Here is a 12,606-nt window from a genome sequence, read left to right as displayed (position 1 = left end):
CACATCTAACTGGAGAGCCCCAGCAAATTTGTACTGGATCTGTGGTAAGAAGGCCTATTCGGATTTACCACAGGACTGGGAAGGGGCATGTGTGTTAGGTATGCTCAAACCATCCTTCTTCTTGTTGCCTATTGAAACAGGTGAGACTTTGGGAGTTAAAGTGTATGATGTGAATCATAGGAAGAAAAGGGGACCCCTAGAGATAGGTACCTGGGAAGATAATGAGTGGCCTCCCCAGCGTATTATAGATTATTATGGGCCAGCTACTTGGGCAGAGGATGGTACTTTCGGATATAGAACCCCAATATATATGCTCAACTGCATTATAAGGTTACAGGCAGTGGTCGAGATAATTACTAATGAGACATCGCAAGCGCTCAATCTCCTAGCGAAGCATAATACTAGGATGAGGACAGCCGTTTACCAAAATAGCTTTGGATTACCTATTGGCAGTAGAGGGAGGTGTATGTGGGAAGTTTAACCTAAGCAATTGCTGTCTTCAAATAGATGATGAAGGGCAAGCAATAGCTGAGCTTACTAGCCATATGGTTAAACTAGCGCATGTGCCTACTCCGGTATGGAAAGGGTATAATCCAAGTAGTTGGTTTGGTAATTGGTATGAGCAGTTTGGAGGACTTAAGGCATTGGTAGGTGGAGTCATGCTAATCTTAATGCTGTGTCTTCTCCTACCATGTCTTGTTCCTTTGGTAGATAGGTCTGTGCAGGGCATTATAGAAAATATAGCAGAAAGAAAGGCTGCTGCACAGATAATGGCCATATATAGATATGAGGCTCTAAATCAGGGAGAACCAGTGCAGGAAGAAGAATGTTGAGGGATTCATGTCATTAGTCGCAAAGTCTGGTCTGGTTCATGGCAACCTGAGGTATATGCAAACTAAGGTTAAGTGATGCCTCCGTAATTGTGAAAATATCAGAGGCATCAAAGGGGGAAATGTGGTGGAATCTCGGTAAAAATAAATTTAGTAGGCCGAGATTACCACGTGCATATACTGGTGTATCGGTCGGTTGGTTGCACGTGGCAAAGATACGATCAGTAGTGTACGGAGCATGTGCGAGAATACCGGATGTAGTATTCCCCTCCTCCATTGTGCTGGGCAAGCCATGCGGTCAAACAGGAAGTTAGTTCTTGTTCGATTGATTGGGTAAGAGAATGTGTGGGTGGAGCTGATTATGGGTGGAGTTACATGCCTATATAAGGAGCCTACACTATTGTCCGGGGCTCAGAACTTGTTGTATTTTGGTGACATTAGTCCCTCTGAGTCCCGATCGGTGAACCGAATAAAGAATCTCTTCCTTCCTGAAGAAACCTGTGTCCATCTCTCTGTGCTTGGCTTCCGCCAGTTTCTCCGGTACCAATGTTACTCTGTATATAGAGAGGAGCCATGTTTACACTGTATATAGAGGGAGCCATGTTACTCTGTATATAGAGGGAGCCATGTTACACTGTATATAGAGGGGAGCCATATTACTCTGTATATAGAGGGAGCCATGTTATTCTGTATATAGAGGGAGCCATGTTTACACGGTATATAGAGGGAAGCCATGTTACTCTGTATATAGAGGGAGCCATGTTACTCTGTATATAGAGGTGAGCCATGTTACTCTGTATATAGAGAGAAGCCATGTTACTCTGTATATAGAGGTGAGCCATGTTACTCTGTATATAGAGAGAAGCCATGTTTACACTGTATATAGAGGGAGCCATGTTACTCTGTATATAGAGAGGAGTTTGTTTACACTGTATATAGAGGGGAGCCATGTTATTCTGTATATAGAGGGAGCCATGTTTACACGGTATATAGAGGGAAGCCATGTTACTCTGTATATAGAGAGGAGCCATGTTTACACTGTATATAGAGGGAGCCATGTTACTCTGTTAATAGAGAGGAGCCATGTTTACACTGTATATAGAGGGGAGCCATGTTACACTGTATATAGAGGGAGCCATGTTACTCTGTATATAGAGGGAGCCATGTTTACTCTGTATATAGAGGGAGCCATGTTACTATCTGAGGTGGTTAACTATGATTGGCCCTGGCATGTTTGTTAGTCTGGCCTGCATGGTTGTCTGGCATGAATAAAAGTAGCATGTTTCAACTATATTAGTAGTTAGACTAGTTTGCACTAAAACATGTGCAAATGGGGAGTTTGCGGTTGTGCAAATGGACTGTTTGCGGTTGTTTGCGGTGCGTTAAATGGGGAGTTTGGTCTGTCACTGTGAAGCGGGCGTAACCCTTACACTACCTGATCGATACAACATCATACCTGATGTTTTAAAGCACGTTATTCCAAACAATTTAGGAATGTTAGGTGATTTATGCCCTTTATGGATTAAAACCAGACTCTGCATCAACTATGTAATTTTCCATGGGAGTTTTGCCATGGATCCCCCTCCGGCATGCCACAGTCCAGGTGTGAGTCCCCTTTTCCAAACAACTTTTCCATCACTATTGTGGCCAGAAAGAGTCCCTGTGGGTTTTAAAATCCGCCTGCCCATTTAAGTCTATGGCGGTTCGCGAACATTTGCGGAAGTTCGCGTTCGCCGTTCGCGAACTGAAAATGTTATGTTCGTGACATCACTAGTTCTCATATGAACTATTATGGATTAACTCAATATCCCCTCATTTGAATAGATAATTAAAATTATTTTTCAGATATATTCAGAGATATTTCAGATATTTGAAACCAAACTTTAGTCAAAGTTTGCCATATGCATATATCTTAAGTTAGTACTTAGTTCTAAGAAATGTGGATTGTATTCTAACTGATTATTTACCATGCTGTGTTTTTCATCTTTTTTGTTAAAGAAAGTGTCTAGTCTGTGACAATGATACCAAAATAGGGCACAAAGTCAATCTGTAAATTCATTTTACATCATTTTGAATATTTGGAATATTCTAAAGTACATTATGTAGATTTTAATGCATTTTTTAAAGTGGGGAAAAAAAACAGTTTTAGTACTATTATGCTCTATCTTAAACGCTGACATTTTATAATGTCATTGCATACCAGAGTCCATTATAGTACAAACTAAACTAACTAGTGTAAATGTGTAAAGAATCCTTGCAAAATATATAACATTCGCTATAACGAACTCAAGATTTAGAACCCAGGAAAAACTTGTGGCTACCTGCAGAATAGTTCACAGAGCTATTATTTTATGATGGCAGAACTACGTGGAATAAAGGAAACCAAGGCTACATCTATATTGGGATAATTAGATTGTATGCAGCAGTGGAATAATCTCAAGTAAACTGCATGTAAGAGATGAAGAACAAATAACCATCCTGAAAATTCTAAATTGGTTTTATAAATCTATGAATTTGGAATCTGTTGCAATTCTGTTACTCTCGTACTTATGAATCAGAGATTCAGCACTAGTTTATTATTGAAATAATTGTCACACTGACCTGTTATCTAATTTTGTATTTTTGTAGCTGAGCATTGAAAGAAAAATTAATGTATTTTGCAGGATAACGAAAAACGGACCCCCCTTCACTGTGCAGCATTTCTTGGAGATGCAGAAATCATTGAACTTCTGATTTTGTCAGGTAAAATTTGTTGCATGCATTGCAGAGAAACAGTAATAATAGAGGTAGCAGTACATATGTTGGTACTGACATAATCCTTACTGTTTCTTTCTACATTATTGTTTTTAACATCTTTAAAGTAACAATATAGGATCAGGAACACAAATATATATTCCTGACCCTATAGTGTTTAAAACACCAACTAGCTGCCCTGGACCCCCTTGCCCTCCTAAATATAGTACAATCTTACTTTTATTTCAGAGATCGGGGGGGGGGGGGGGGGGGAGAGTCAGCTAAATAACAGGATAATCAGCAGCAACCCAACTCCTCAAGACCCTTCCTAAAACAAGCTAGAAGATGTGAAGGGAGTAAGGGCTGCGCTAAAGGCTAGTAGCAGTAGTCTATAGCAATAGAAACCAGACCAAATGGTCTAAATGGATAAACAAGTAGGCCTATGTAAATAATAAAAAACGGTAGGGAATAAAAGTCTCACTTAAGACAACAGAATAAAAATAAAGGTAGATCCGTCCGAATAATAAAATATATAATCTGGAGGTTAATAAAAAGTCATATAAAAGTCTCACTAATATATCTGGATAGGGTAGGGGTACAGTCCTCGAAGGTTGATCTGTCCGGATTGTTAAAATATCTGTATATGTGAAGACAAAAGGAAAACACGACAGACAGCCGATAGTGTGATATGGTTAAAATCCAATGGTAAAATATGTAAAAGCAAGATAATACACTCACGTTTGTGAGAGCTCCAACCAGCTCTGGGGTGAAGGGCGTGTAGCGGTATAATCCCCGCTGGAGGATATAGTGGAGAGGTGCGTCCGTCACTCCGGCCTGATTTGTTCAGTGCTCCAAGGTATATAAAAAAACAGCGAAAGTGCTCAGTATATAAGGGATGAGTAATGAAATATATATAAATTATACTCACAAGTATAGAGCAGGAGGTACTGCTCTATCAATACAGCGTTGGTGGAATGATCCCCACCTAGGATTACTTGAGTTCAGAATACAATAAAAAAATAAAATACCGTATATACTCGAGTATAAGCCGAGTTTTTCAGCACATTTTTTGTGCTGAAAAAACCCAACTCGGCTTATACTCGAGTCAATGTCTGTATTATGGCAATTTACATTGCCATAATACAGACTGGGGGCTGCAGGGGCTGCAGAGCGTTTACTTACCTCTCCTGCAGCTCCTGTCAGCTCACTTTTCCTCCGCGCCGGTCCGTTCAGCACCTCTGTCAGCTCCCAGTGTAAGTCTCGCGAGAGCCGCGGGGTCATAGTGCGGCTCTCGCGAGACTTACAGTGTGAGCTGTCAGAGGGAGCTGCACGGACCGGTGCGGAGGAGAAGGGAGCTGACAGGAGCTACAGGAGAGGTAAGTAAACTCTCTGCCAGCCCCCTCCTACACAGTGCCCATCCACTGGACCACCAGGAAATGAGAGCCCCCCTCCCTGGCCAGCTAACAAGCATGGAGGGGGGACAAAAATTGTTTTTAATAATAAAATATAAAATAATAAAAAAATTATTACAATAATTAAAAAAATAATAATAAAATTGCCCACCCCCCACCAAGGCTCTGCAACACACACTGCACTCATACACACACACTGCATTCATTATATACACACACTGTAAATAAATATTCAATTAATATAAATTTTTTAGGATCTAATTTTATTTAGAAATTTACCAGTAGCTGCTGCATTTCCCACCCTAGTCTTATACTCGAGTCAATAAGTTTTCCCAGTTTTTTGGGGTAAAATTAGGGGCCTCTGCTTATATTCGGGTTGGCTTATACTCGAGTATATACGGTAAAAATGCCAGGGAGAATAAAAATAAAAAGTGCATATAGAATCCAATATAATGAAAATTGGTCCAAAAAAAGGTAACCAAAAGACTTTTATTGTTAAAATACACAATTTAAAACCATCAACGCGTTTCACCTTTAAGGCTTTTTCAAAAAAGGTATATGACATCCTTCTTGGCATGGAAAGTTTAAATAAGGATATGTAAATTTAAAATTGGCGCCAAAACTTGGATCAGCCAATGGAAAACAGATTCTAAAAAACCTATTCAAAACAGATAATACCTATATAGCTTCATAGAGAAGTAAAATATGGACTAGGTGATATAGTTATATTTTTAAAACGAAGCTTATATGATGACATTTTAGTAAAAACATGGATGGTGTCACGTGACCGGCATTGTTTGGAGCAGAGCTCCTTGGGTAATGTAGTTTCGCTGGTCAGCGCTAGCCGACAAGAGGGGGCATGTGTAGGAAGGAGGGGAGGTGCGGCGAGTGGCTCGCTCTCGCCGATAGTATCTAGTTGCTCATACAAGGAAAGGGGCTGTGAGGGAAGCGGCGAGCACATTGAATATGACGCTTAGGGATGGGGATGACTGACGGCGGCATGTGATATTCATGCCGTCGGAGTCAGTGGGCAAATACATGTAGGGTGGGGAGTAAGGGTTCTGTTGGCTGCCCAAATAAGGGGGGGGGGGGGAATAATTCATATAAAAAAATGAATGGGGCAGAAGGGTATACATAAGTAAATGATCATCATCATATTAAAAAGACATGTACATTGCATAAAGACATTAAGTATGTACAGGAGAATTAAGCAGCTTACTGGTTTTAGACAGAAAGGGGAGTAATATAAATTATTACACAGCTTATTAAAAAGCATATCCTTTGAGTAAAAATTATATAAGTTTGTAGCATTGGCTTGTTGTTAACAGTATATACATATAAAATTACACTTTTTTTTTGTAATTCTTTATTTTTGACAGTGCAGCAGAGAGTATACAAATTACTGTGGTATATACATGTAAATTTCGATAGACAATTGACAAACAAGTAAGATCATACATACTGCACTGCTGTTTTAGTTTAAAAGTCAAGTATACACCGAATGCATCTATGCTAAGGGATCCCCAGCCCATATGGTGACACCTGTCCACTAGTGTCGTGTAAGCTATGTGTCGGCTCAGAAGGATCGGCTAGGAGACACCTCATATGACGGCTAGGCATGTAAGACTGGAAAAGTGAGGCGGGTGAGATTGAGTCTGGGGTAATAAAACTAAAACTAAAAAAGTGTCAGGATCGGGACAGGGATCCAACACGCAGAGTACGAACAGGAGAGATGTACGTATACCGGACCTTAGAATGGCCGGACTAACGTAAGGAGAAAGCAAAGAATGGTCAGAGACAAGCCGAGGTCGAGGGAACGAGAGAACAGGTAAGCGAGAGACAAGCCGAGGTCAAAGGACACGAGAGGTAAACAGGAACGATAGTACAAGCCGAGTCAAAACCAAATAGAACAATAGACATAAGAGCACTGAGGGACCAGACAAGCTAGAACCACGACAGGGCAATGAACCATTACACACATCCCTCTTTTATACCCTGGTTCTTTAATTGATGACTCCGCCCTTGCCGAGCCCTGATTCGTTGTTCCGAACTAGATTGACAGGTCGGGATGTGATTGCCGTCATGACGTCGGCTCCTGAGCGTCGTGTCATAAAAGGAAGCGGGGCTATTGCGGCCGGCGTGAGAATGACTGTGAGAGCTGTGAGGATTGGATGAATCAGCCCCCCTGAGAGAACGGCCGTCGGGAAGTCTAACCTCCTCCGAGGTAGAGACTTCAGGTACCCTGACAAAAAGTAAGGTGAGTGAAGTAAAGCAATTTATGAGCAAGTACGTCCTTTGGTGTCCCCAGGGTGCGAAAGTGTTGTCGTGTCGGTGTGTCTCGAGTATCCCTGTCAGGAGTTACCTCTCCGGTAGCAATAGCAAGTCTCGGGCTGCATCTTTCTAGGGTATCGAGACCCGGAGGGGGGGGGGGGGGAGGGCAGGTGAGAGGGGTCTTGCCTGTGTTATGAGTCCCAATGTCAGAGGGGGAACCCCTTTCTCGTGGGTCGGCTGTGTCTACCCAAGTATGGGAGACGGTGCGAAGGCTATATTAAACAATCAACGGAAGAAAATAGTTAAGGAAAAAAAAAAAAACATGAATATAAAACTTAAGTATAAACTGAAGCGTCATGTGAACAGAGAGAAAGTTCAAACCAACGTTATAAGTCCGAGTGGTCATCGGTGGTGGTGTTAGAAGGAGCCCGGTTGTTCACCAGGGGAAATGAGGGTGTCTGTTCGAAGAGTAATCTTCAGGTCAGTCTCTCTTGTCCCGTGCGTCGCCCCGTGCGGGGAGTGAATTCTTTGATGGCAGAGGGGTCTATGTGTGCTAATCCTGAGCCGGCCTCTCTCTGTGGTCCTGTGGTGCCAATCTTTTGAAGGTGAGCTTCGTGTAGCTCCGGGCCCTGTAGGCAACATTCATGTGAGTTCAATGCTGCTTAGGAATTCCCCAGCGGTACTGGATCTCCCGTGCTTGGAGGATGTTCAACAGCGGTCTCAGCGACCTGCGCCATGCGATGGTGTTGCGGGTAAGATCGGGGAACAGTGTGAGGGATGAGCCCTCAAATTGTATTGGGGTTTCCCCCTTGTAGCCGTGAGCAGCAGGGCCTTATCTGACATTTATTGGAAGCGTACTATAAGGTCGGCAGAGGCTGTCGTGGGAGCTGTAGGAGGTTTTGGTAGGCGGAATAGGCCGTCTAGTTTCACTGCTTTTGCCTGTTTGGGTGGCAGCAGCGTGTTGAGCAGTCTGCGGACATAGTGAGGTAAGTCAGTCAGACCTATTGAGTCCGGGATGCCGCAGAGTTTAAGGTTGTAGCGCCTTTTCTGATCCTCCATGGCGTCCACCCTGTCGGTGATTGTCAGCTGGTGCTTTTGTATTTCTGCTATCTGGTTTTCCACCACGGTTATTCTGGAATCTTGGGTACTAGTTGTGGCCTCTAGGAGAGTGATCCGAGAGGTGGCGTTTTCGATGGCCGTTTTAAAGTGGGCCATATCTGCCACTATATTCGCCCTAAGCTCTGCCAGCATGTCTTTCAGTTGGGCAGCAGTTACGGGTTCGGCTGGGGCTGTATGTTTGGCTGTGGGTCGTATGGGTATGTCGAGTGGTTTCTCCTCTCCCATGTCGAGTGGGATGTCGTCCGAGGAGTAAGAGGAGCCATCTCCCTCCAGCGCCATTTTGTCCCATGCCGCCCTTTGGGCGCCCCTCAGGAGTTTACCGATATCTCGGCTTGCTGGGGTCCGATCGCTCTTGGGTTTTTTGTTTTTCCGACCCATGCTCCTTTCTCCTCCACTGGTGACGGTAATTGGATTTGAAGATGACCGTTATTACGGTGTATTTTGCTGTATAAGCGAGCCAAGCTCGGAGCTCGGGGAAAACGTGTCCTCTCTGTTCAACAGTTGGCTCCGCCCCCCTCAAAATTACACATTTTAAAATACAGCATATTAAAAATAATAAAAGGTTACATGAAATCAGTATGACAATTTATATTGATTTATATACATAATTATAAGAAATTGTACAAATCAAAGTCTGCATTTAAACCTTGGGGTGTAAGGGTCTGTAACTTGTAGACCCATTCCATTTTTGTTTTTCCTAGGACGTTTTTTTTATATCCCCCCCTCCTCCCCTCCAAGGTAAAATACATTTTTTTTACCCCCATACATTTTAAATTTTTTGGGTGTTTGGATACGGAATGCTTTAAGTATCCATTTTTAATATTTCTGCAATGTTCGATTAATCTAGTTTTTAAGCACCTTGTGGTCATTCCAACATACTAGAATCCACATGGGAATTCAAGCAGATAAATTACATTTTTAATATTGCAGCTTATACATTCTTTAATATTCTTTTACATATTTTACCATTGGATTTTAACCATATCACACTATCGGCTGTCTGTCGTGTTTTCCTTTTGTTATTTTAACAATCCAGATGGATCAGCTCCGGAGGACTGTACCCCTACCCTATCCTGATATATCAGTGAGACTTTTATATGACTTTTTATTAACCTCCAGATTATATATTTTATTATTCGGACAGATCTACCTTTATTTTTATTCTGTTGTCTTAAGTGAGACTTTTATTCACTACGTTTTTTGATTATTTACATAGGCCTACTTGTTGTTTATCCATTTAGACCATTTGGTCTGGTTTCTATTGCTATAGACTACTGCTTCTAGCCTTTAGCGCAGCCCTTACCCCTTCACATCTTCTTTCTTTTATTTCAGTCTGCTGCTGCTGGCTCTGCCTGATCTGCCTGCATTCCTGACATCATCAGAAGTTGTGATCTGAGCTTATCACAGTGCTTTCCCATAGGAAAGCATTGGGTTGGTTCTAGATTGTCAAGAAGACAGATCAGCGTCAGAGCCAGCACAAGCCAAAACAGCCCTGGTCAATCAGTATCTCCTCATAGAGATGTGTTGAATCAATGCATTTCTATGAGAAAAGTTCAGTGTCTCCATGCAGAGGGTGGATACACTGAATGTCAGTGTTGCACATTGTGCAGCACTGCCACAGGAAGCACCTCTACTAGCCATCTGAGGAGTGGCCAGTGAAGATATCCCTAGGCTGTAATGTAAACACTCTGAAAAGACAATGTATACTGCAAAAAGCCTGAAGGGACTGATTATACTCACCAAAACAAATACAATAAGCTGTAGTTGTTCTGGTGACTATAGTCATAATACAACCTCTGCTTTGTATTGGCTATTTTAAATTCTAAAACTTTGTCATCCAAGCTGATTGCTGGAAATTGATGACAAGAGTTCATGATCAGGGCCGGACTGGCCCACCGGGATACCAGGAAATTTCCCGGTGGGCCGCGGCATCTGGGGGCTGCGCAGGTATGTGCCACCGGGTGGCCGGTCCGGTGGCACACTTAGAGGTGTCCGGCCGTGTTCCACGCTGGAGCTGCCGGGCCGCAGCCTCGCCAGCACTCCTATTGCTGAGGACTGAAGGAGGAGGGAGCATGTCTCTCTACCATGCTCCCTCGCGGTTCCCACAATTCACAGCAACTGCTGTGCTGTGAATTGTGGGAACCGCAAGGGAGCATGGTAGAGAGACATGCTCCCTCCTCCTTCAGTCCTCAGCATTAAGAGTGCCGCCGGACCGGCGAGGCTGCAGCCCGGCAGCTCCAGCGTGGAACACGGCCGGCCCCCCTGGAGAAAGGTGAGAAAGAAACACAGAAAGAGAGAGAGAAGGAGACAGAGAAAGAGACACAAGAGAGAGACAGAGAAAGAGACACGAGAGAGAGAGAGACAAGAGAGAGAGAGAGACAAGAGAGAGAGAGAGACAAGAGAGAGAGAGAGAGACAAGAGAGAGAGAGAGAGACAAGAGAGAGACACAAGAAAGAGAAAAAGAGACACGAGAGAGAAAGAGACACAAGAGAGAAAGAGACACAAGAGAGAAAGAGACACAAGAGAGAAAGAGACACAAGAGAGAAAGAGACACAAGAGAGAAAGAGACACGAGAGACACGAGAGAAAGAGACACAAGAGACAGAGAGAAAGAGACACGAGAGAAAGAGACACGAGAGAAAGAGACACGAGAGAAAGAGACACAAGAGACAGAGAGAAAGAGACACGAGAGAAAGAGACACAAGAGACAGAGACACAAGAGAAAGAGAAATAGACACAAGAGAGAGAGAGATGAGAGAGACACAAGAGAGAGAGACACAAGGGAGAGAGAAAGAGACACGAGAGAGAGAGAGAGAAAGAGACACGAGAGAAAGAGAGAAAGAGACACAAGAGAGAGAAAGAGAGAGACACACGAGAGAGAAAGAGACACAAGAAAGAGAGAGACACGAGAGAGAAAGAGACACGAGAGAGAGAGAAAGACACATATATATATATATATATATATATATATATAAATAATTATGCCTTTAATATTTACACATATATTAATGTACATTTATATATGCATAATACACAGAGAAATGTCATTGATATGTACTATATGTAATAAGCAGATATTGGCCAAGTCTTGTTGCTAGGTGCATACTCCAGCACAATAACATATTTAAAGTGAAGAGCGCACCCACAGGACTTCAAAATAAACAAGAGAACGTAAATTTTTCACAGTTGTGCCCTACTTACATTCACCATTTCAGTCCCATTACCAAGCTTCCCTTAATATGTCATGGTAGTTGGACTGAAACATTGATTACATGCAAAGGCATGTCTGCTTAAAATAAATCTGCACTCTTGGTTTTTTTTTTTTTAAGCTTATATGTGCTTTTTTTCCACGTTGGAGTAATAATTTTTAATTTTAAGTTATCTTTTCTAACTCTGTATCTGCACACTATGCTGGCGCAACGCATTATGGGGCTGGTAAATATTTTGTTTCCAGGGCTGCTTTTAATTCCCAGTCCGGCCCTGTTCATGATGAACACCGCATTGTACAGTATGTGGTGGTGATCTGTGGTGGGTGGTACATCTATTTCCGGTAGGTATTTTTGTAGGTTTTCACGTGTTGAGAAGTTTGGTGCCTTGGCACAGCAGTGAAATAAGAAATGCTTTCATTTACATTTGCTAGGTTTATCATTTGTGTGAATGGTTTAAAATGCATTTGTCCATTGGACTAAAAAAGTAGCCAAATCGTCTTGTCTGTTACAGGACAAGTGTTATTTTGTGTCCTGATACAAAGTACGGTAAACTTGAGAATAGTGTACCAAGAAGGTATTGTGAGGAAGCAACACGTCCTGTGTTAAATAGTTACCAAAAATGTATAGGAATCTAAAGCACGTGTTAAAAAGACCAAAGGTCGAAAAACAAAAAAGGATTTATTGGATACTATATAATAAAAATTGCTAATGGCAATAACCCAAAAGTGCTTTACCAGAATACAAGGTGAAAAAACAAAACAAAAAAGTGAAATAGGTGCAAAAGGATACTAAGATAAATGTATCGATGAGACTCAATGTAATTTGCTAAGATTCATATATCAATAAGTCTCAATATAATAAAATTAGATGAGTGTATCAATAAATATATTGGACTAGTATAGTAACCTGCGAGGTTGACTCTAGTGTCCTAAAGAATACTGGAGTAATAAACAACAGCACGCGTCTGTGCTATCGGGAAAACATTAGCTAATGGTAGCCAGGGTGATAATATATAGAGTACAGGAGAACTGTC

General features: G+C 42.2%; 1 protein-coding gene across 2 annotated transcripts in view; it reads left to right on the top strand.

Annotated features, from left to right (window-relative positions):
• Positions 1-12,606, top strand: part of ANKRD44 (ankyrin repeat domain 44) — a 724,718-nt gene that overhangs the window by 259,803 nt on the left and 452,309 nt on the right. For both annotated transcript variants that reach the window (XM_063430205.1, XM_063430204.1), the window contains exon 3: positions 3,494-3,572. In XM_063430205.1, coding sequence (XP_063286275.1) covers positions 3,494-3,572 — 79 coding nt within the window. The remainder of the gene's footprint in view (positions 1-3,493; positions 3,573-12,606) is intronic.

The sequence above is a fragment of the Pelobates fuscus genome, chromosome 8, assembly GCF_036172605.1.
Source record: "Pelobates fuscus isolate aPelFus1 chromosome 8, aPelFus1.pri, whole genome shotgun sequence".
Lineage (NCBI taxonomy): Eukaryota > Metazoa > Chordata > Amphibia > Anura > Pelobatidae > Pelobates > Pelobates fuscus.
Note: the sequence above shows the minus strand (reverse complement) of the source record. Positions and strands in the feature narration are given on the sequence as shown.